General features: G+C 41.2%; 2 protein-coding genes across 4 annotated transcripts in view; both read left to right on the plus strand.

Moving 5' to 3' along the window:
- Nucleotides 1–25,354, plus strand: part of DTD1 (D-aminoacyl-tRNA deacylase 1) — a 218,485-nt gene that overhangs the window by 189,694 nt on the left and 3,437 nt on the right. The window contains exons 5-7 of one of the 3 annotated variants that reach the window (XM_074317642.1): nt 3,615–3,776; nt 10,984–11,156; nt 17,058–17,536. In XM_074317642.1, the coding sequence (XP_074173743.1) occupies nt 3,615–3,776; nt 10,984–11,136 (315 nt within the window). In that variant the 3' untranslated portion in view covers nt 11,137–11,156; nt 17,058–17,536. Of the gene's footprint in view, nt 1–3,614; nt 3,777–10,983; nt 11,157–17,057; nt 17,537–25,354 lie in introns of those variants that run through there. The other 2 variants (XM_074317641.1, XM_019710738.2) reach the window with 2 other exon arrangements.
- LOC109434054 (large ribosomal subunit protein uL16) lies at nt 18,962–20,314 on the plus strand. Its single transcript, XM_019710736.2, is given in 2 exon segments — nt 18,962–19,805; nt 19,808–20,314. Coding segments are annotated over 2 exon segments (642 nt in total). The 5' UTR covers nt 18,962–19,387; the 3' UTR covers nt 20,032–20,314.

The raw sequence follows: 25,354 nt of genomic DNA on the forward strand, positions 1-25,354 counted from the left end.
TGTCCCTCCTCCTTTTTTAAGACTCTTGCAAATTGAAGAAACATTTTGAATCACTTAAAGAAACACTATTAGTTTAAAATGCTCATGAACAATTTTCTGTTACCAATTATGCATTGGAATGTGAAAACTGAAATTGTTTTAGTGTCTCCTTAAACTTTGCTACAGTTCATGATTATTAACCAGGCATGTGCCAACAGCAGTGATAGATGTTGACTTAAGTCTAACATAGATATTGACTAAACAGTTGCCTGTTATTTCTGCCTTCAAGTAGCTTATGGCCTACAAAACAATAAATGCACACAGGCACAGAGGAGGAGAGAAGAAGCCATTTACTTGGTGCGTGGAGTGAAAGAAGGCTAGTTTCTGGCCTTTCAAATGTCACAGGCTGTTGCATCTCTTTTAGCGGAGGGGAAATGGTTACTTCTCTCCCATAACTCTTGAAATTTTACAATTAGCCCCCATCGATGAAAAGTTGGGAAATGTTAGAAATGCAGTCAATACCTTGTTCTCCAACAGCGTTAGGAAATGGAATGCAACATAATGAAAATCCTGGCTGCTAGAATATATAGTTTGCCATGTATATGGGGTGACCAGTTTTTGCAGAATTAGCATATATAATAAAAATGTCACAGGATTATACTCCAACTTGCTCAGTTGTCTCTTCACGTGGCAGCATCTTTCAGTGCCTTGATATGGGGGGTAATCCTAAACATCACTTGCCCTCCAGAGTGCAGGCATGTAAACCAGTGTAGAATTCTGGTTAGGAGAGGACCAGGCAACAATTACGCATAACAAATTACCACATTAAAACATGGCTTACTTCAAAGCATTAAAGTTAATACTTCTGGTTTGGGTCCCCCTGAAGTAAAAGAATTTGGGTTCAGGTAGTTAATTGAGGAGGTCTTTCAAGGAAGCACAGTGAGGGATAGAGTTGAGACAGGGAGGGGAAAAGCCTGCAAAGGGTGGGTTGATGATTTCTGAGTACCCCTGGGGGACTGTGTAGAACATATCGCAGAGTTGGCACAATGTAGAGTGAGGAAGCTGTGCGTTTGAACCCCCAACTCTCATTTCTCAGTGACTGAGATCACTTCTAGAAGCATTAACTTCCTGACACTTCTGACCTGCCCTGCCCTCAGGCTTAGCACCCTCCCACGGCCTGGAGGTGTCGTCGGGCAGAGAGCTACCGTGCTTCAGGTTGGAAGTTGCAGGCTTGCAGGCTGTTGTCCACTGACCCTGTAGGTGACATCTGGGCTGGGGACACGTCGGGCCCTGCCATTGTCTGCTTTTGGGGTTAACCTGGAAGATTTTAGGGCAGCTGCACTGATAGGTAAACATATGTGTGAGCTGACCTCACACCCCGCAGCATGTCCGATGATGGCCTAAAACAAGCCACCCCTGGGGCCTAAAGCGTGGAGCCGTTACAGCGTGTGCCGTGCAGTGAGGAGTAGACCAAAGGAGACTTAGCTAAATAAGAATAATGGGAAAGGCAGCTGAACACCCCACTCCCACCCCTGTTATTTTTGCACGCCTAAGAGGGTTTTTGTAAACAAGGGGGAATTAGAAAATAAAATTAGCTTGCACGATTTCAGATGGGAACAGATGCCTGCTTGCTTGATTTTATTTTTTTAATTCCCACAAAAACCTCAAGCAGAGTTAATAATGTATGAAAATTAGGTACCATGTGTGCACTTTGCTTCGTAATGTTTTTGTTAAGCAGCCAATTGATTTAAAAATAACACAGTGTGACAGTTGACATCATGGCAGACGCTGTGGTGTGTATGGAAACATCCTCTTTGTATGTTCTGTCAGGTTTTCCATTGCACAAGGACGTTTTTCAAAGTTTTCGGAATTATCACAGAATATGAAAGGATATCAAGTTACAATTTTATAAAACAAACTGCCCGAATATAAATTCCAATTGCTTTTAAAAAAATGGCTTAGTCAACTGCAGGTAATCTATGGAAGTAGGGTTCTGCAGGTTGTTTAAAATTGCACAGTAGATTCATACTTCTCTCTTCTCAAATTTTTGCCAGTAGAATTTGCTGATTGGTGTTGGCCTTGTCTTCTTCCCCCTTCCCACTCTATGCCACTCTGGCCTGTAAGTAACAGAAAGAAACAGGGAGAAACAAAAGGTCATGGACCCAGGGGTTTCCAATAGCTCAAGAGATGTCCTGATTTTGAAGGCAAAATGAGTCTACAAAGCTGACACATGAGCACTGGATGAGCAATTGAAAGTGTCCTCTCCTAGAGTTTGAGTGCAGGCCTCTGTCATTTCCTAAAGAAACCACTCCTGAAGGTGTCCCTTCCCTGATGGAAGGGAAGCAGGCTGCTCCGGTCGCTGTGCTGGTCCCTTTGGGCTTTACCACATCTGCATGGGAGTACTGGAAGGCTCCTTCCTGGTTTATGTGGTCTACAGCAGCAGCGTGCACTGAGGCCCAGGGAAGTCCAGTAACCAGCCAGCCCTGAGCAGGTTCATTGCAGATTGAATATCTCTGTATTCAACAGCATGCTTTACTTATACATTTCCTTGAAATTTTCAGTTATTCAACAAAGGAAATAGCTACTGTTGGCTCATTTTATTTGTCTGCAGGGTGAGAGAATGATCACATAGGACGGTTTAAATGGCTTGACAGAGTCAGGGCATTTTTTAGTGGCAGTGGGAGTTGATAGACACTTAGGAAAGACAGTGAGCATTGTGGAAAGTTCTAAAGCTATTGAGCCGAGTTAACGGGCTGATGGGGGTGGGGCATTTTGTTGAAAGGGATGTATCCTTCCTTTGCAGTTTCTTGTCATTGCCCAGTTGTGCCTTCTCACATCAGCAGGGCCACAGGTGTGGGCCAGCACCCTCAGAGTAATAACACCTTGTGGTGTTTTAAAAAGTAATTGCAGAGGAGACATTTGATCTTTATGACTTGCACCATGAGACTTTCTTGGAATCTTTGCAAGGGGTTGGTTGGAACAGAACTTTTCCATCTACACTACGGTCTGTAAAAATCATAGTAACTGGCTTCATGAGGCTTGAGTTTTTCTTTTGTTTTCTTCACTCTCTAATTAGATTTCGCTCATATGCAGGACAGAACAGTCTGGCAGGAAGTAACCAGCATTAAAATAACTCAAAGATAGGTCTGTGCCTGGCATGCCCCTAGCAAAAATAGACAGGGTTTGCTGTCCTGGACCTGTGGCTAATCCCAGAAGCCCCTGTCCAGGTGAGTGTCTGCTCCCAGTGGAAGCCAGGTCGACCAGAAGCTTGGCCCAGAGTCCAGAGTCCTGGCCCTCTTCCCAGCCTGGTTGCTGCCTGGATGTGGCCTTGGGCACGCTGTCTCTCAACTGATCTCACCTCCACAGTGCTCAATAGCAATCTGGGGATGATAATACTAATAATAATAATATCTGCCTTTGACTTCTTGGAATGCTTAAAGTGACAAATTGTCGGAATCTGAGGGGTCATTTATTTCCTGAGTGTGCAGGCAAACTTTAAAGAGCTGAACTTAACATTTCAGGTTATGTCCATGGGCCCCTTAAGGAAGGAAAGGAAGCTGCTCTTTTTTTTCTTTTCTTCTCTTTTCCTTTCTTTTTTCTTTTCTTTTCTTTCTTTTCTTTCTTGTCAACAGTAGGCTCAAAAAAGAGAAAGAGTAAGATCTGCGATGGATTTCATGAGACATATGAGGACATCTACAAGAAGCTGTAATTTCTCACCGTCAGTCCTCCAAGTCATGTTGGAAGCAAGTGTCATACACCGTCTCATGCTAAGAGTAGTCCTCCCATCGGAGTCCCGGGTACCTGTTTTGTTCTGAAATGACTGGCAAAGAAATCAGTTTTCTAGAACCCCTTCGAAGCTGCATCTGGCACTTAACAGGTTGTATGTTTTTGAGAGAAACAGGCAGGGGTGATGGCAACAGCAGACACAGATCATCTCTGCCAGCTCTGTGTAAGCCCTTCCAGCCTAGGTAGGTGTTGTCAGTTGCCAGGCAGCAAACCTTGTCTGAGCTTCCCCTGGAGCGAGTGGCATCTTTGGGAGGCCAAGTCTGACTGTACACGGAGCACTGAACTCTCAGATTTATTCCTCAAGGTGTTCCTTGCAGCTCATTAGTGTCCACGGAAGCCTGAAGTTGCTCATTTTGTGTTTTATGTCCTCGTCACACTGGATCATTCCATAGTGTGAAGGGGTCAGTCTTTAAAGATGCTTCAGAAGTGCTATTTTATGTGTGAAAGAACAGGGCAGGTAAGAACGATTCCCTGTTTATTTGATGCTTCACACGTCTCAAAGCGTGTGCAAATGCTGCACTCTGCCCTCAGTGTCCTGGGCAGTCATTCTGGGCAGGGAGCCACATTATCATTTACAGAAAAGCAGATACAGGCAGGTGGGATTCAACGGCCTGCCAAGAGTCTCTGTTTTTCCTTTTCCTGCTGTTCCTATCTTGGGAGAAGGGACTGACCTATAGGGCTGACTCAGTGTGCACTGCTGTGTGGGTCCAGTGCTGTTTCCTACTCTCACATGCTGGTGATGAGCTATTTAGTCACACAGCTGACATAAGCAGAAGTTTGAGCTTCTCTTCCTTCCAAGGCCATCACCTGGTCACCCTTCTTAATTGTCTTAATTAATGGGGAACTGGGAAAAATTTGTTCCCAGGGCTCCCACACACTGGCAGTGCCCAGCCTGCTGTGCTTTGCCACGTCTGGTCTGTCCCCCAAGTCTTTGATGATGGTTCCCACCAGCAGTGCATTGACTTACCTGCCACTCCCAGACAGGGACACTTCAGTTACTTCCAGTGGTGCACCCTAACCATAATTCACCCCTCGCTCTTTCTCAGCTATTCCTGGGTTGTCCCTCCCCTCACCTGGGCCTCTTGCTCTTCAGCCTCATTGAGCAGCCCTTAACTTTTTTGTTTCTGCTCAGATGGCCTACACTACCTTATGCTCCCCCCCTAAATGTTTCTGGCAGTGAAGAGTGAATACACAGAGGATGATGCTGGTCTCTGGAATTTGCATGCCTTCTTAGCCCTCCATCAGGACCTTGACTCCCACCCCACCCTCAGCCTCGGCTTCCATTGCCACCCCCGCCTCAAACATCTCCTTCCTGACTTCCCTGAATTTGGGGGCTTGCCCCCCACTTGAGGCTCTCTGGCCATCCTTGTTCCTTGCTGTGATGCTCTGATGTTCACTCCTTTCTTTGGCTGCCCCCTGCTCTGGCTGGTCCCTGAGGTCCCGGTCCTGTCTTCTGGGCTGCACTTTCTCCTGATGCTAGCAGCTGGGCTATGCCCTGCTCCATGCCTGCCCCATATCAGTGGGTGGGCCTGGGGCCAAACTCATCTTCCTCACTCTGGTATGATCTTCCACTGCCGTTGACAGGCCACAGGGCCTTTTCCTGAGGAAAAGTGCCAGGGACATTAGAGCTAACTCTATGCCCTTGTTGCTTTTGGGGCTTCCCCACTCTGCTTCCTTATCCAGCCTTGTTCCCAGCTGATTAAAGTTCAGTAATTGTTGTATTTGCCCCTTCTTACTTATTCAGCCATCAGGGCAAAAACATACAGGTAAACTGAGGTCCTGTAGCAGCTCGTTGCTAAACCACCAAGGAGCTGGACTCATATTAGGACCAGTTTTTCTTTAATTTGGTAAATGGAGATGGCCTTGAAGTCCCTTCCTACATATTTTCTACCAATCAAGACGTGAGAGAAAGATGACAGCTTGGCCTGCTGTATGCTGCAGGTAGAATGGGGGTGGGGGCGTTGCCAGCATCCCGGCTTTCTCCATTTTAAAATGGGTATTATAGTAGTACCCTTCATACTTGCCAAGTACTACGAACAGGGCCTGGCTCATCGTAAGTGGGGACTGCCAATCATTCATCTGGTGGACAGTCATCCCCAGAAAGCCATGGGCTCTGCTTGATCCTCTTCCGTGTCCCTGGCATCTCGAATAGGGCATGACTTACAGCTGGTGCTCAGAAATAGCTGTTAAATGAAGTTCCTAGATTAACAGGGCATGTAGCTCCCTGGAAAGAAAATGGAGTTTTGTGTCTAGAGGCCTGGAGTTTGGTCCCATCTCAGCTATTCACATGCTGAAAAACAAACAAGTCCCATAACCCACCGACCATCCATTTTCTCATTTATTTCAGTAGACATGAGGTATTTTGCTTTCAGCTACAAGTGCTACAGACTTACCTGAGTGTGGCTTAAAACAGTAAGGAGCTTGATGACCTCCTGTACAGGACAGCTAATTCCTCCCACTCAGCCCTGCTGGGATCTCCAGAAGTCTCTGTGTACGTCTGGACATCCCCTCCTCGTTCTGAGAGCTGCCACCATTCCAAAGTCCGTTTTCTCCCCTGGGTCTCCTTGCATCTGTATCTATTAGGTAGGGATGCCTTTCTCTGAGGCTCCCTGCAGCTCCCTCAGGTCCCGTTGGCTGTGATTTCTCTCATGTGCCTGTGTGATAGCAAGTCAGACATTGCCATTTCTGAAGTAGCAGGCTGCTGGTGCCAGCAGGGGAGGGAGGAAGGAGCTAGGAAGATGACTATCTGTGGTGTAGGCAGCTGACAGTGGCTTCTCCATGGGACGTTGATGATAATATAACTGTTACTGAGTTGTTATGAGCAAACAGGATCACACAGGTGGAGGTATAACATGGGGGTCCCTAACAGGTAGCCCATATCTATTCCATTGACATTACATTTGCCCAGATACATGTTTAAAAAGAAAATGTGAATGCCTTTAGGTGCAGCCTGTCCTCTCCAGTGTGGCCACAGTCTCCACCATGCCTTATTGTCTTATACTTAGTTACTTTGCTCATTTTGTTGCTGGCCTGGTTCTTCAATTTAAGTTTGCCAGCTCTGTGTAGAACATTGTAATACCCATGTTTAAATAGTTCATTCTTACCTTGTGCAATTAGAGCATGGACATCTTAATTAAAAAGAAATTATTTTCTCAGTGGATTTAATCATGAGTTGGGGAGGTTTTAGTCTTTCCTGCTTTGGCCCCCCCTTTTCTGAAATCCACCAGAAGAGGTACAGGTAGCTGTAGGACAGTAACCTGGCACCTGGTGGTGTCTGTGTGCCCAGAGCTGCTTTGGAAGGTTGGATTTTTCTCTAAGACACTAGAGCCAGTGTGGTTTGGACAGTGTCTCCTTTGCAACGTGCACACTCTCATCAGTTAATTAAAAACGAGCAAACAAACCAAAAACCAAAAGTACTCCATTTTAGTATTTGTAGATAATGTGTTCACAGGGCCCGTAGTGATCTCTGTTTCTCCTTGACAAGCATCTCCCTGCTAATTTGAAAGCTGCTGACAGTCTACATCGGTCCACACACAGTACCAATTTCTTTTCTTCCTCTTTTTCTTTCTCATTTGTTTCTTAAAAAAATAAAAATAAAATAAAAGTCTTGCCTTGAGATGTAAATTCCACATTTTGGCTGCATTGGATTCCAAGTTTTCTGAGAAAAGGCTTAGATTTATAAGGTTAGTTCACAATGTTCTCACAGAGAACTTTACTTTGAGGCATGGAGCCATATGTGGTTGGGATTGTTTTAAGATAAATAATGGAAGAGAATCAGCATTACGTTGTTTACAGAAACTGGGTTATGCCTGTTGCTTAAATAATTATCACACATGATTTACAAGCATGGTCCATGGTGAGATGGGAGGTCAAATTGATGTTTCCACAGTTTTGTACTCTTGATGGCATCTCTGAATCAGTGCGGAATCAGAGGGGTGTTGTGAGGACCGGAGAGCCCCTGGGAAGCCTGCTTTAATTCAGAATTGTTCCCCATCACCCTCCCAAGATCTGGCTTCTCAACAGCTTTAAAGAATGGAAAGTGACTGACAGGTTGGATCACAAACTGGCCTTTGCATGAGATTGAACTTTAGCAGTGAGGGGAGGCTTGGTTTGGTTATGTCACTGGTGATATTCACATTTTCTATATTTACCTCTAAAAAGGGGGAAACGAACCAGAAAGAGTCTCTTTTTAAAATAAAAATCATGCTTTCTCAGTGCCTACTTTGAACATGTTCATGATTTTATATATGGATATGTATTTGTAAACTCTGTCTGTAGATACACATATATGTAATACACGTGTGTATAAACACATATACAGACACTGATGTAAATGTAAACTGCTGGCAGCAGAAGGCAGTGTATCACAGTTCACTGCAGAACATTGATTTCCAGATGTTTGAATTTCATGAACTAGGAATATAAAAAGTAAGAAAGAAATTGGGGGGTCCAGCATGAATTTCTAACATCATATTTTCCGAGATCATTAAAGTTTTTTTGTGTGTGTGATGGGTATTAACTAGATTTATTGTGGTGATCATTTTGCAATACAGTTGACCCTTGAACAACCCATGTTTGAACTGCACAGGTCCACTTATAAACATTTTCTTTTCTCTAGCTTACTTTTTTATAAGAACACAGTATATAATACATATACATACAAAATATTGTTAATTGACTGTTTATGTTATTGGTAAGGCTTACAATCAATAATAGGCTGTTAGTAGTTATGTTTTGGGAGAACCGAAAGTTATGTGCACATTTTCGACTGCATGGCGGGGGTGGGATGGGGAAGCAGTATCAGCACCCCTAACCCCTGCATTGTTCAAAGGTCAACTGTATATATAAATACCTAATCATATGTTGTACACCTGAAACTAATATAATTATCTCAAAAAAATTTTTTTAATTGTGGTAAAATGCACATAACATAAAATTTACCATCCTAATAAGCATTTTAAGTGTACAGTTCAACAATGTTAAGTACATTTACATTATGTAATCTAAGATCATTTTGCAAAAAGAAGCAAGACAAAAGGACCTCATTTGCTATCCTAATTGTTTCATGAAAGAAAGAGTATTTTAACACCAAAAGGGAAACATGGAAGGAAGGCTGTCATCTTAGATGCAAGAAATTCCTCCCTAATCTGTGGTAGAATAGTACAGAGAAAAATAATCATCCATGGAAAAATAATAGTACAGAGAAAAATATAGCGAATAGTTCTGTATAGCTATTACTCAGATTTTAAAAAGGCTGACCTTTTGTCAGCTTTGCTCCGGTTATTCCTATTCAAAGTGGCCATACACAAACTGTTTGTTACCAGGCTATGGCAAGACAAAGAGCTTGCACCTGAATGAAATCAGCTGCGCCACTAAGCACACAATTCAGTGGCTGATACTTTTCACAGAAAGACTTTGTTGACAAAAGAAGCTGTGTGTCGTTTTACATCCTGCATGAGCATCTTATCATCAATGGTCCAAATGCCAGTAGCAAACACTTCACATAGTAGCACTGGTCAGCAGCCCTGTTCTAGATCTGGTGGTGTTTTTACGGAAGTAAAAATTGATGGTTACCGTGGAAGCCCATATATATTCAGTCCAGTATGATCCCATTCTCTTCTCTTTCCCGCCAAAGTTAACTAGTGTACTGCAGTTGGTTTGTATTATCCTGCTGCATACTATATCTGCACGAGCCTATTAGAATATTTAGTATTGTTTTGTGTAAATGGGATCCTGCTTTAGCTTTCTGAAGCTTAGCTTGGTTTGCAAAATACGATTTTAAAGACTTACCATTTTGATATGTGTAGATCGGCTTCACATTATCGTTTTATGTGACTATACCATATTGTATTTATCTGTTCTCCTGTCAGGGAACCTTTGGGTTGTTTGTAGTTGTTTGCTGACACAAACAACACTACAGTGCACATTCTTATCAGCTTTTCCTGTGCATGTGAGACTGAATCTATCCAGGGGAGTTATCTGGGAGGAGAGTTGGTGGGTTAAAGGTGAAGTGATGTCTTCATTCGGAAAATCTAATTAGCATGTTAACCAACCTAGTTGTTTACTGCAGCTTTTCAGGTAAATGGGGATAGGAAAGATAAGTCAATCATCAATAAATTTGGTTTTCTGGACCAAACTGAGAGCTGCTGATTGTTGATCTATCTAAAGGTTTAGCTCAAAGTCTGTCTGTAATAGATGATCTGGCATGTTGGTTATAGTGACTTTTCTTTGGATATGGCACAGGGACCAGCAGGAAGAGGCCAACCCTTCAATTCATTAAGTTTCCCTCTTTCCATGTAAACCAGAGAATGTTTGCAGTCTTGGTCTGGGACGCGGATGAAACTGGGTATTGCTGTCTCTTGGGCTTTGTTACAGATGGCTTTTTTTGGTCCAAGAAAATCCCATATGTCGAAGCTTGGCCAGTCTTCTCTGCATGTTTCTTAGTTGGCCTTTTTGGAGTGGCCATGCTATTGCTCAAAGAGTCAAATGATCTAAGTTTCTTTCAACCATCTAGTCTGTGATTTCTTTGAACAAATTGGGGAGATATCCAGGGGAGAAGTGGACCCAGGTTCCTTTGGGGTTGGACATCAGAGACATGTCCCTAGTTGGTCTGAGGACTCTGAGAGGGCTCCCGTGGCCAGCATCCCTGTGTAGCCACCACATTGCCTGCTAGGAGCACTTGGGGTTTTGGTTGTGGATGAGTGAGTCACTCTCAGTCTCAAAGAACAAACTGAGAACAGACAATGTCTAAATGTGCTTGTATTTTATTCACAGCCTCATTGTTATCTTTAGCAAATAGTGGAGTGTTTTGATCACTCTTTAAAAAACAGTAAGTGGGATGACAACTTGATAAGAAAAAGCTATAGAGACAACAAAGAAAAAAAGAACAGACTAAAAGCCTTTTCACTTATAGGGCTCATCTCAGCCTGTCAAAGAAGACTGTTAGTTGACTGTTTCCAAATACTGCATGACAAGTTGAGTTATGGGGGGGATGTCTGAGAGAGATTATACATATGACTGATCTGTGTTAATGATTCAGGTGCCTTACTGATAAACATTTTATGTATAATTTGGTATAATACATCTGACCCATTGTGGTCACCAGGTTATCAGACAAAAACTTTTTCAATGGTTGCTGCTTGTGAAGTAATTGGTGTTTTAGATATACAGGTACATGCTTACTCTTGCAAAATAATCTATTTTACTTTTTATAATCAGCTGTCAAAGCTTGAAAAACAGCAGCAGAGGAAAGAAAAGACCAGAGCCAAAGGGCCTTCTGAATCCAGCAAAGAAAGAAACACTCCTCGAAAAGAAGACCGCAGTGCCAGCAGTGGGGCTGAGGGCGACGTGTCTTCTGAACGGGAACCGTAGACTTCAGGGATGGAACTCAGGTAGGAGAGTCCCCTCCCTGCATTGCTCCGTCTTCACACATTTTGGGCAAACAGCAATGAATAGAGAACAGAATGGCTTTTGAGACCAAATTCATTTTACAGACATTTATCCATAGCTTCTTTAATGCACTGACTTCTAGGATGGAGACAAAAGTTGAGATGTGGGAGGGTCAGGTACTCATGCCCTGGGGTGTTCACCTAGGTGGTCCTCAGTTGCCTATGTCAGTTGACAACTGCTGCTACTATTAACATTTCTAGAGTGTTCGCAGATCCAGCATCCAGACCAGGAGCTTCCGACAAGCTCTTGCCTTTGGTCCATCCTCTCCATTCTTGCTCTCCAGTGGGGCAGCTCCAGTGGAGACCATCATTATCTGCAGCAGCTTCCTGTCGTAATTTCCTGCCTCATGTTCCAGCATCCTTCACTTCATCCCCCAGGGCATTGCGAGTTAACGTCCTGAAACAGGGATTTATTCTCATTACTTCCACACCCAGGAATTCATCTAGCTTCACTGTAGCATTAACTCCACCTCCCTGCTTGAAGATCAGAGGCCTCTAATACTTGATCCAACCATCTTATGGTCCATTGCTCAAGTTCATTTCCCCAGTGAGCGCATTATCAGGAGCCTCTTTCCAGAATTCACAAGTTCAGGGAGCAGCGTAGAAATAATTATGCTGCAGTATGGTGCATTGTGGTGGTGATGGGACATGGGGTGGGGTAAAGAGGGACGTCCGGGAAGCTCCATGGAGGGGCGGACTCTGAAACTGGACCTCGAAGAACATGTAGAAATGGGGAGATGAGGGGTGAGGGTAGGGAGCTGCCTAAGCCAAGAGAAGAGCAGATGCAAATTTGGAGACAGGGACAAGGACAGATGAGTTTGGGAACTGAGATAGTGAAGAATGGCTGAAGTATTGGGGACAAGTAAGAGTTTGTCTGGAGAGCTTGTCTGAAGTTAGAGAAGTAGGAGAGTTCTGGGCCATTAGGGTCTGGTGTGCAACTCTAAGAAATTTGGATTTCATGCTGGAGTGATGGGAAGCCTCTGAAAGATTTTAAGTGGACAAGTGACATAATCAGATACAAAGTTTAAAAAGATCACTCTAAGCAGCCTTGAGGAGTGAGGCTGGAAGCAGATAGGCCACTTTGAAAGCAGTTGCAGAAATAAAGAGAGGATCAAGGCCTGGGTATACATTTTGGAGCCTTCAGCTTATAGACTGGTTCAAACGAAGTCAGCATGTAGGTTTGTCCTGGAGATGCCCAGTTGCAGGAGAGAAGAACATTCATAAGGTGGTTTTTTGCCTTCTCTTTCCCTTATGAAAGGGGGTGGGTGTGTTAGAAATCTATCTATGAAATGCCTTTTAGGACACACACCACTAGATACTGAGATATATTGTAGTGTCCTTAGTGATAATTGGGTGCAATGAAATCAGCTCGCAAACATAAACAGACCAAGGGACAGAACAGAGAGCTCAGAAAGGATACATTGTCAATTCACTGATAGTCCTAGTGGGCTGGGCGGGAGGGGGCTCTCCTCATGTTTCTGTGGAGCTGCTTCTCAGGCTTACCCTGCCCCCTGAGGAGCATTTTGGAGAGAACATCCCATCACCCTTCCTCCCTGAACAAAGAATGAAAGACAGGCTAACGTGATGGCCAGAGAGCAGCATTCATTAGGCCACATTTTCATAGTGGATAATTCCTTGATTCAGAAGAAAAATCCCTGGACCCTTCCCATTTCTTCTCCTTGGGCTGAGGGTAGCTGCCCAGCCTTCATGCATTTACTCTCTTGGCCACACTCAGGCACGGCACCATGTCTTTTCCCTTCAGTTTTAATATTAATAGCCTCTTCCCTAGTGAGCTGGGACATCACAACAAGTGGAAAAAAATTAAATGTTCAGACTCCCATGGTGAACTCACTGAATAAAAAAGGAATAAAAATATAAACACTTATCTCCTGGTAACCAAACTTAACTTACCAATCTAAGCACACACACACACACACACACACACACACACACAGAAATTCAAATGTGCTTTGGAGCTTTGTATTTTCAAAATGGCTTTAAAAATTCTAATGCCATCTAGCTGATTCCTTTATTTTTTAAATATTTGATTTTGTATAGTTTATATTTTATTTATTTTAAAATTATAGTTGACATACAATATTATATTAGTTTCAGGTGTACAACATAGTGATTAGACGTTTATATAACTTTCAAAGTGATCACCACAAAAAGTCTAGTAACCATCTGTCATACAAAATTATTACAATACTATTGACTATATTTCCTATGCTGCACATTATTACATCCCTGTGACTTATTTATTTTAATTGGAAGTTTCTACCTCTTATTCCCTTTCACCCTTTTGGCTCATTCCCCCACCCTGTCCCCTTTGGCAACCATCAGTTTGTTCTCTGTATCTGTGAGTCTGTTTCTGTTTTGTTTTTTTGTTCATTTGTTTTGTTTTTTAAATTCCACCTGTAAGTGAAATCATACAGTATTTGTCTGTGTCTTACTTACTTCACTTAGCATAATACCTTCTAAGTCCATCCATGTTGTTGCAAATGGCAAGATTTCATTCTTGTTTATGGCTGAGTAATAATCCATTGTATATATGTACCACCTCTTCTTTATCCATTCACCCATTGATGGATACCTCGGTTGCTTCCATATATTGGCTGTTGTAAATGATGCTGCAATAAACATAGGGTTGCTTATATCTTTTTTACTTATATCTTTGGATAAATACCCAGAAATGGAATTGCTGGGTCATGTTGTTTTTTAATTTTTTGAGGAACCTCCATTTTGTTTTCAATAGTGGCTGTACCAATTTACAATCTCACCAACACAAGGTTCCCTTTCTTCCACATCCTCACCAACACTTGTTATTAATTGACATTTTTATAATAGCCATTCCTGACAAGTATGAGGTGTTATCCCATTGTGGTTTTGATTTGCATTTCCCTGATGATTAATGATGTTGAGCATCTTTTCATATGCCTATTGGCCATCTGTATGTCATCTTTGGAGAAATGTCTATTCAGGTCCTCTGCCCATTTTTTAAATCAGATTGTTTATTTTTTGATGTTGAGTTGTATGAGTTCCTTATATTTTGGATATTAATCCCTTATTGGATATATCATTTGCAAATATTGTCTTCCATTCAGTCGGTTGCCTTTTGTTTTGTTGATAGTTTCCTTTGCTGTGCAAAAGTTTTTAGTTTGACGTAGTCCCATCTGTTTTTTTTAGCTTTTGTTGCTTTTGCCTGAGGAGACATGTGCAAAAAAATATTGCTAAGACTGATGTCAAAGAGTTTACTGCCTATGTTTTCTTCTAGGAATTTTATATTTTCAGGTCTTACATTTAATTCTTTAATCCATTTTTAGTTTATTTTTGTATATGGTATAAGAAAGTGGTCCGTTTCATTTTTTTGTATGTATCTACCTAGTTTTAGTTGAATCCTTTTTTGATTGTATTTACCAACTTGCTAATGTATTTTATATATTTATCTTGATTTTTGCTTTAACTATGTCTGATTAATATTTTAAAAATATATGTTTTATTTATTGAGGGATATTGAATTGTACTTTTAAAATCAGTGCAAAATATAACAACTTTGCATTCACATTAGAATTTGATCTCAGAATAATTCCATTAGAGGGTGTACCATGGACATTAGTGGCCACTGGGCACTAAACTTTGTTTTCAGTTGCTCCTCAGGTCTTGGATGGCCTGGTAGTGACTTTGCCATTTCTGTGGGCAAGAAAAACACCTGAGGGCCCCACACATAGAAGAAGTGACAGTAACTGTGTGTCACAGAACTTCCCAGAGGACACATTTGTGAAAAGAAAACCAAACACAAAGAAAGAAGGATAAGAGGTGAAAGTAGGTGATACTATTCTTTCTAGTATCTCCCAAGTTTAAGAGGCAAATTTTCTTAGACTTGTAGGTATCTATTTTTTGCTTCTCTAAAATAGATGAAAAATTGAAAAATTTGTAATTGTATTTATTCTCAAGATCGTGCAGATTGGGTAGCATAAAACTTGTGCTAAATTATACTACTGTCCTATCAAACACCCAAAAAGAACTAGCAAGAGAGGGAACAAAGTGGTAGGGGAAGCAAACTCAAGGGACACAGTGTTTTGGAAAGAGTAGACAGATGAGTTTTCTCTCCTTTTCCCTGTACATCAAGGTCACTGCAGCCATATCATCATTATGGCCCTAGGGAAAATGTGGGGAGAGGATGAATAAAGAGGAATGATGTAGGGAGAAGCCCCTGCCTGACCAGAGGAAAGGTAAAAGAAAGCCCTCAGGTGAGAAGAGTCACTGGGAAAGAGAAGAGGGTCAGATGAAGGGGAAGCCAGAGGCCACACTTGGCATTCTCTCTCCCTGTTCCAGGCCAGAATCCCTGGGGTGGGAGTTAGGTTGATGGGAAAGCTAGAAGCTCTGAGGGCCTCCTGTGCTCTGGTCCTTGGTGGGAATTTGGGAAGGAGACTGCTATGCAGGAGGGCTCCAGGTCTCCACAAAGCTGCTGCAGCTGAGCAGAAGGTGCAGCCAGACGTGGTTAAGCATTGGGAGGTGGAAAGAGCTAATGTAAGATCTCACTTACCCTGTGGAGAGGGTGCACAGAAGAGAACTGTGTGGGGATCCATTGTGCCCATCATGGGTCTTGGTGGAAGGGGTGAGGAGCCTGCCCTAGAGATTGTAAAGAAACAGCTTCCTCCAGGAGGGCAGAGAAGTTATGGCCTCAGCTCTTAACAGTACTGTTGGTCCCTGCAGGTCTTAGAAATAACCTCCTTCTGGCCTCCTGGGTGAGACTTGAGGGGTCTGTAGTGCTAGTGAGAGCTGAGGTAAGGCCAAGTCAGCCAGGGAGGGCCTCTGGCCCCCAGCGATCGAGTGCCCGTCACTGTGTGCACCAGGGCCCAGGTGCTGAGCCACACCAGCCACTGAGGACTCAGGGAGCTGTTTTGACACCAAGGTGACACGGCTTGACTGTGTGTTCCAGATTTACCCTTCTGCTACTCAGTAGGATGGAGGCATATGAGGAAGTTTGGATGGGCCCATGAAAATGCAGAAATCACTTCTTTTTTTATACGTTTATGTAGTACCATCTGGGTTTTTGACTACTTGTAGGAGGAATCCTTTCATTTATTTACAGTTTAAGGTAGGCATCCAGTGCAATTATTCAAACCATTGGTCAGCACAGTCCTGGTGGCTGGTGCTGACATCCAGGTGTGGTTGGATGTAAGTGAGGGGTCCTCAGAGTCCTCATGATGGCTGCCTCCGAGACATCCACAGACCAGGGAGGGGCTTCGGCACCCCTACTTCCGGGATTTTAGCCATGTTCCCAGATTGCAGACCCTAAAGGGGGCTAGACTAAAGGACAGCTAGCATTCCAGTTATATATATAGTTGGGGTTTTTGTTGCCCTGGGCTTTTGTTGCCCCTTCTAATGAAATTTGTCATTCCACTAGACCCACAAAATCACCACCCAGTATTCAGATTTCTCTAAGGGCTGAATTAAGTAGTGACAGACAGAAAGTGACCTTGGCTTTTGCTCTGCTCCACAGAAAAACTTCAGTCCTCCCCCTTCGCCGCACACCACCTCATTGTGGGGAGCTGCTGTTTTCATTTGCTTGTCTTTAAAAACAGCCCTAGGGAGCCTCACAGGCTCAAAGGGGAACAGCTTTGAGTTTCCAAGGCATGAGAGAGAAAGAAAAGGCAAAATGGAATGAGAAACTGCCTGGCATATTTTTCTTTAAAAATCAGTAAAAAATCTTCATGGTCAGAGGACATTCCCAGGGTGTCAGGATTTCTCTCCCATTGCAAACGTTGGTTCTTATTTCTCAAAGGGACATGAGACTGCTAAAATTAACTTCTGTGTTTGCCCTCTCTCTCATTCCTTCAGGCTTCCCCACCTCTCTGGGAGGATTCAAGGTTTTCTACGAGGCTGCAACTCAGTTTTTTCCCCTTTCTGGCCCACAGCTACAGGCATTAGGACAACTTCTCACTAAAAGAATATGGTTTCTGCTTTTGACTGCAGATTCAAGTACCACCTCATTTGAGTATTTACTTAACTGTTATCATTAGGGTGTGAGAGGACCATGCTCCTGACCAGCACCCCACATTTCTATCCTCAAATGTCAACACAATTGAAAACAAACAAGGGAAATGTTTTGGAAGCTGCCATCTGTTTGCTTTTTCAACTTGACCTTTATCTGAATACTAAGACGTGTCCAGGCTGAGCATATTTCTTCTTAATGAGCTAGAACAGTTGTGTTGTGTGCGTGTTCTGTTAAAAGGATATTCCAGCAGTTTTCACTGTTTTTTCCCACTGTAGAAGGTAGAATCTCTTTTCATTCAAAATAAAGGATGCTTTACTTTGCTTCCCTGTGTCAACATTCATACTACTTCCCCAGTACCTGTGCTGGTATTTCATGGTATAAAACTAGCTGTGCCTCTGAGATTTTTTTTTTAAACTTAAAACAACTTTTTTGGTGATTGCCCTGGAGTTTGCAGTATACATTTTAAGCTAAGTCCTCCTTCAAATAACACTGTACCACTTCACATGTATTACAGGTACCTCATAATATAGTAGTGTTTCCCAGGCCGTCTCTCCTGTCTGTTGACACTACTGTCAATTCATTTCACTTTCCATTTGCTATATAACTCAATACATTATTACTATTACTGTTTTATAAATATTTTTAGATGGATTAAAAATAAGAAAAAGACCTGTTTTACCTTAATTTCTTCTCTAGCACTCTTCCTTTCATTATGTGAACCCAAGTTTCTGACCTCTATTGTGCTCTTTCTGCCTGAAGAACTTCTTTTAGCATTTCTTGCAGTGCAGATCTAAGAAAGTCTTTGTTTCTCCCTTAGTTTTGAAGGGTAATTTCAGTGGTATAGAATTCTAGATTGGTGGGTTTTTTCTTTCAATACTTTAAATATTTTATTCTAGTCTCTTCTTGCTTGCATATTTTCTTCTGAGAAGTCCTCTTTAATTCTCATCCTTGTATGATAACCTGGGTTCATGGCTGTCCCTTGTGCACCCCTCTCTGCCTTCCTCTCCATCCCCCACCCTGGGCTTCTTTCAAGATTTTCTCTTTATTTTTTTTTTTGCAGCTTGTATATGATTTGTCTAGGTATGGCTTCTGCCTGGTATTCTCTGAGCTTCCAGGATCTGTGATTTGGTGTCTTCTGTTATTAAGTTTGGGATGTTCTTGGCCATTATTACTTGAAATATCTCTTCTCTGTTCTCTCTCTCTTCTTCTGGTATTCCAGCTCGTACGTACATATTAAACTTTGCTTGCAATTGCTCCACAGGTCTTGGATGGTCTGTTCCCTTTATCTCCCTGATTGTTTTCTCTCTTTGCATTTCAGTTTAGAAAGTTTGTACTGACCTATCTTCAAGTGTACTGATTGTTTAGTCTATTGATAAATCCATCAAATAATTCTTCATTTCTGTTACAATGCATTTTTATTTCTAGAATTTTCTTCTGATTCTTTGTTGGAGTTTCAATCTCTCTGCTTACGTTACCCATCTGTTCTTATATATTGTCTACTTCCTCATTAGAGCTTTTAATATATTAATCGTTATTTTTCCTTTTCTGATAATTTCAATATCTATGTCATATCTAAGTTTCATTCTGATGATTGCTTTGCGATTTCTGAGCTTCTGGAATCTGTAAATGTATGTTTTTCAATACATTTGGGAAATCTCAGCAATAGTTCTTCAATTATTATTTTCTGCCCCATTCTCTCTCTCCTTACCTGGAGGAGGTTACTGTTCCCAAATTTTTTTTTTTTTTTAATTAATTAATTTTTTTGAGGAGGGCTCAGCTCACAGTGGCCCATGTGGGGATCAAACTGGCAAGCTTGGTGCTACCAGCACCAAGCTCTAACCAACTGAGCTAACCAGCCACCCCTTTATTTATTTATTTATTTATTTATTTATTTATTTATTTATTTAACTTATAAGAGTTTATTTGAGCTAAACTGATGACAATTGCCAGGAAACAAAATCTCAGTGGATTGAGAAAATGCTCCCCCAAATCTTAAGTGTTGTTCTGGCCTTTGCTATATATGAGGTTGATCTGCTTCCTCACTAAAGCCACGTTATGTTACTTTACCAGCAGTAGGACTGGATATTCTTTAAGCCCAGGCTTCAGTTGCCTTAAAAAATAAACACGACCCCTCTTTCCCTTTCGGTGTGCCACTGAAGATCCTGGTGTCACCATGGACCACTGCCCCATCCAATGTTACCGTTATTATAAGAACAAGCTGTACCCAAAGTCTCGCTTCTGTCGAAGTGTCCCTGATGCCAAGATCTGCATCTTTGACCGGGGGCGGAAGAAGGCAAAAGTGGATGAGTTCCCACTCTGTGGCCACATGGTGTCAGATGAATATGAGCAGCTCTTTTCTGAAGTTCTGGAGGCTGCCTGTAATTGTGCCAACAAGTACATGGTGAAAAGCTGTGGCAAAGATGGCTTTCACATCCGGGTGCACATCCACCCCTTCCCCGTGATCCGCATCAACAAGATGTTGTCCTGTACTGGGGTTGACAGACTCCAGACAGGTATGCGGGGTGCCTTTGGAAAGCCCCAGGGCACAGTGGCCAGGGTCCACAGTGGCCAAGTCATCATGTCCATCCGTACCAGCTGCAGAACAAGGAGCGTGTGATTGAGGCTCTACGGGTGGCCAAGTTCAAGTGTCCTGGCCACCGGAAGAACCACATATCTAAGAAGTGGGGCTTTACTAAGTTTAATGCGGATGAGTTTGAAGACATGGTGGCTAAAAAGCAGCTCATCCCAGATGACTGTGGGGTCAAATACATCCCTAATCATTGCCCCCTGGACAAATGGCGGGCCCAACACTCATGACTCTTGGCACTGCCCCCTCTTTACACCCACTAATAAAAAATGGTACTTCCTATCTGTTAAAAAAAATAAAAAATAAATAAACACGACTCAAAAACGTATATGTGTATGCACCCCCAAATTCATTACAACATTATTTAAAATAGGTAAAATATGCAAAAAAAAAACACCTAAGTGTCCGTTGATGGATGAATGTATAAAGTAATTGTGGTGTGTGTGTGTGTGTGTGTGTGTGTGTGATGGAATATTATTCAGCCATAAAAAAGAATGAAATCTTGCCATTTGTGACAACATGCATGAACCTTGAGGGCATTATGCTATATGAAATAAGTCAGAGAAAGATAAATACCATATGATCTCTCTCATATGTGGAATATAATAATAATAATAGTAGTAATAACCAAGCTTATAGATACAGAGAACAGAATGGTGGTTACCAGAGGGTGGGAGGAATGGGTGAACTGGTTTTCTGTTCTTGTTATTGTTGTTTTTAATTTAAATGAATTTTTTTTAAAGAAAATAAATTGGGCACTGGTTGTTTCCATGTCTTGGCCACCATAAATAATGCTGCAATGAACATCGGAGTACGTATATCTTTATGGATAAATGTTTTCAAATTTTTGGGGTAGATATCCAGGAGAGGGATTGCTAGGTTATATGGCAATTCTATTCTTAATTTTTTGAGGAACCTCTACACTGCCTTCCATAGTGGCTGCACCAGTCTGCATTCCCACCAACAGTGTATGAGGGTTCCTTTTTCTCCACAGCCTCTCCAACACTTGTTATTATTTGTCTTGTTAATGATAGCCATTCTAACAGGTGTGAGGTGATATTTCATTGTGGTTTTAATTTGCATTTTCCTAATAGCTAGCGAAGTTGAGCATTTTTTTTCATATATTTGTTTGCCGTTTCTATGTCTTCTTAGGGGAATTTTCTGTTCATGTCCTCTATCCATTTTTTAATTGGATTGTTTGTCTTTTTGTGGTATACAATGGAATACTACTCAGGAATTCACCATAGAAAAGGTGAAATACTGCCATTTGTGACAGCATGGATGGATCTTGAGGTTATTTTGCTAAGTGAAATAAGTCAGGCAGAAAAAGTTGAGAACCATATGACTTCACTGATATGTGGGATATAAAACTGAAAGCAACAAAGGAACAAGACAAACAAATAAAGAAGCAAAAACTCATAGACACAGACGACAGTTTAGTGGTTACCAGAGGGGAAGGGGGAGGGGTATGGTAGATGAGGGTAAAGGGGATCAAATATATAGTGATGGAAGGAGAACTGACTCTGGGTGATGAGCACACAATGTTATATATAGATGATGTAATACAGAACTGTATGCTTTAAACCTGTGTAATTTACTAACCGTTGTCACACCAATAAATTTGACTTAATAAATAAATAAACAAAAATTTAAAAACATTAAAAAGAAAATAAATTGGCAAGAAGCTGGCCATAATTAGCAATTCTGTGTATTGCTGAAGTGTAGAGCTAAGCTTACAGATAACCTTGACTGTGCTGTCTAATACAGTAGTGCCACCTGCATGTGGATATTTAAATGCAAATTAATTAAAATTAAACAAAATGGAAAATTCCTGTCACAGTAGCCACATTTCAAGTGCTCAGTAGTCATATGGCTAGTGACTGCCATATTGAATAGCACTGATATGGAACAATTCTGTAATTGCAGAAAGTTCAGTTGTACAGCACTAACGTAGAGGAACTGAATTAAGATTTTGAGACCATCATCTGAACCACTATAAGTTCTGTAAGACTGATATGGTTAAATATATACAAATATACATGAGAAATAGATAGGGTAAAATTTAAGCCAAAAAACAGAAACCAAAAAAAAAAAAAACCTGATTGATGTCAGTTTGTTCCTTCCACACTATCACATCACACCACACTTTACTTTCTTAATTAGAAAATTGAATTACTGTCCTCATGTTCTCATCACCAAGTGGGGACCATCAGCACTCAAGCAAAGGAAGGGAGACTCTATTTTGACAATTCAGTGGAGAGCTCACTGGAATCTCTAACAATGCTAGAAGGTCCGACTGAATCCTCCATTGATAACATTGATTTCCCAGCCACTTTCATGTTTTTCATAGAACAACCTTCCTTTTCTAGGCAAATGAACTCAGATTAGATCCCCGGCCATGACCTGAAATAAATAACAGCTTGGTTCTTTTGACAGAGATTTGGAGAGCAGGTCTGTGGTGTGTGTATATCCTAACTCTAGCACTTACATCTTATGGTTGATCTCATGGCCTGAAGTCAGAAGCAGATCAGCTGGAAGTTAGCATCTTTGAAAGACACAGTATTTAAACAGACTGTTGAGGGATTCCTTACCTGGTCCTGGACTATTCCCCATTGTTCCTGACGTTTGCAGGCAGTAAAAGAGAAGCACTCCAGCAGCTTCTTTCATAAGGCTAGGAAGTGGTAGTGCTAAGTTATCAGGCCCTCGTTACTACAGCTTGTCAGGTGCCCCCAGCCTACAGGTCCTGTCTGGCCTTTAAATAGCTCATCGGGTTCACAGAGACATCAGAAAAAAATTCATTTGGGAATAGATGTCATCCTCTCAACAGCTCTCAGAGGAGGCACATTACCCCTCCTCCTGGATTTCTAAATTTTGAGTGTCACTGGTCCACTGTTCTAGAGAATCATGTGTATATCAGCTTGAACATGACTTCTGCTCAGCACTTCTAATCTGGCAAATGGACCTCGCAGCTCGCTCACTCCTGCCTCCCAGTTCATGCTTCCAGCTGTGTGAACCTCATTATGTCCAGCTACACCTAGTTGATGACCAGCAACCTGGTCGCTAAGTTTTTCTATAGTTTTATGTACAAGAAAATGGGAAGGAACATTTATTAAAAGTGAGAATGGAAGTAAAGAGCATCTAATGACCAATCCATGTATCGTGGTGTGGCAGTGGCTTTCAGGTGGAACGGTATCCACTACTGGCCAAAGGCTCTTGCATGCAGTTTGGAAGCTAATCACTCATAATGCTCATTTTGATGTTATGATTAAGACTGCCTGTTAGGGCTCCCAGTACTAGCACAGTTAGTTTTGGAAGCATGCTTAGTTGTAAACCCTTCAGGTTAAGTGCTTTATAACGTCCCCTGTGCCTGAGTGGTTTACCTAAAAAATTTGAGAGTCCCTTGCTGAAACCTCTCAGAATCCCTTCCAGTTCTGATTCTCTAGGAGGGATTTAAATTCCTAAATTGTCTTTCTCTTATAAAATTTCTTATAAAAGCTTTTTTTTAATTACAAAATTAATGGTCTTTCATTATAGAAAATTTCAAAAATGCCAGAATGCTCAAAGAAGAAAATAAAAGTTATCCGCCATCTCATTATTCTAAGATAATCATTATTAACATAATACTTTTATAACATTTTCTCTAACCAGATAATTCTGTTCTCTTTTTCTAATTTTACAAAGAGGTACACTATATATATAATATTTGCTTTTATTATCTAACAGAATATCATGAACATTTTCTAGGTCATTTATTCTTCTATATTAAACCTTATCTTTTCTACCTGAACATCAAACATTTGAAGCATACATTTGTTATTCCAAAGCATTAAAACATGTAGAATATTTAATTGGAGTAAATGTAAAAGAGTAATATATTCAAGAAGGATCCCAAAGCTCATTTTGAGTTCAAAATCAAAGGGTTTTATGTATACCAAGAAGATGGAATTCCCCGAAGGTCAGGATTTCAGATATTAGTATTGCAGGTAAGGAGAAAGGTATTAATAGGAGCAAATGGGTTGTTTTTCTTTTTTTAATTGTATTTTCTTTATTATTTAAAAATTAAAATAAAAAATTTACGATTACAGTTGATATTCAATATTATATTAGTTTCAGGGGTACAGCATAGTGGTTAGACACTTGTATAACTTATGAAGTGATCCCCCTGACAAGTCTTGCACCCACCTGGCACCATATATAGTTATTACAATATTATTGACTATATCCCATATGCTTTACTTTGCATCCCCATGACTTTTGTAACTGTCAATTTGTACTTCTTAATTCCTTCCCCCTTTTCACCCAGTCCTCCAACCTCCCTCCCATCTGGCAACCATCAGTTTGTTCTTTGTATCTATGAATTTGTTTCTGTTTTGTTTATTTTGTTTTGAGATTTCACATATAAGTGAAATTATATGGTATTTGTCCTTCTCTGACTTATTTCACTTAGTATAATACCCTCTGGGTTTATCCATGTTATTGTAAATAGTAAGATTTCATTCTTTTCTTTTTTATGGCCAATTAATAGTCCTTTATACCGTGTTTCCCCCAAAATAAGGCCAGATCTTATATTAATTTTTGCTCCAAAAGACACATTAGGGCTTATGTTTAGGGGATGTCATCCTGAAAATCATGCTAGGGCTTATTTTCCGATTAGGTCTTATTTTGGGGAAACATGGTAGATATGTACTACATCTTCTTTATCCATTCAGCTTTTGGTTAGAGCATTTAATCCATTTACATTTAAAGTAATTATTGATAGGTATGTAGTTATTACCATTTTATTACTCATATTTTTTTATCTTTCTTCTTCTCTTCCTCCTTCTCTTTCCCCTCCTCCCCCTCCTCTCCTCTTTCTCTTCCTCCTCCTTCCCCTTCTTCTTGTCCCTTCGACATTTCTCGTAATACTGGTTTGGTGGTGTTCTACTCCTTTAGCTTTTTCTTGTCTGGGAAACTATTTCTCCTTCGATTCTAAATGATAGACTTGCTGGGTAGAGTAATCTTAGTTGTAGGTCCTTGCTTGCTTTTCATCACTTCGAATATTTCCTGCCAATCCCTTCTGGCCTGCAAAGTTTCTGTTGAAAAATCAGCGGACAGTCTTATTGGAGCTCCCTTGTTAGTAACTCACTGCTTCTCTCTTACTCCTTTTAAGGTTCTCTTTGTCTCAACCATCTTGAAATTTTAGTTATAACATGTCTTGCTGTTGGCCTGTTTAGTTTCATCTTGTTTGGGACTCTGCATTTTCTGGGCTTGCATGTCTCTTTCCTTCACCAAGTTAGGGAAGTTTACCATCATTATATCTTCAAATAGGTTTTCAGTTCCTTGCTCTCTCTCTTCTCCTGGTACCCCTATGATGCAAATGTAAATATGCTTGATGTTGTCCCAGAGTTACTTTAAACTGTCCTCATATTTTAGGATTCTTTTTTCTGTTTGCTGTTCTGATTGGGTGTTTTCCGCTACCTTGTCTTACAAATCACAGATTCAGTCCTCTGCTTTATCTAATCTGTTGATTCCCTCTAAGGTATTTTTCATTTCAGTTATTATAGTCTTCATTTC

The sequence above is a fragment of the Rhinolophus sinicus genome, linkage group LG13, assembly GCF_036562045.2.
Source record: "Rhinolophus sinicus isolate RSC01 linkage group LG13, ASM3656204v1, whole genome shotgun sequence".
In the NCBI taxonomy this organism is placed as follows: Eukaryota; Metazoa; Chordata; class Mammalia; order Chiroptera; family Rhinolophidae; genus Rhinolophus; species Rhinolophus sinicus.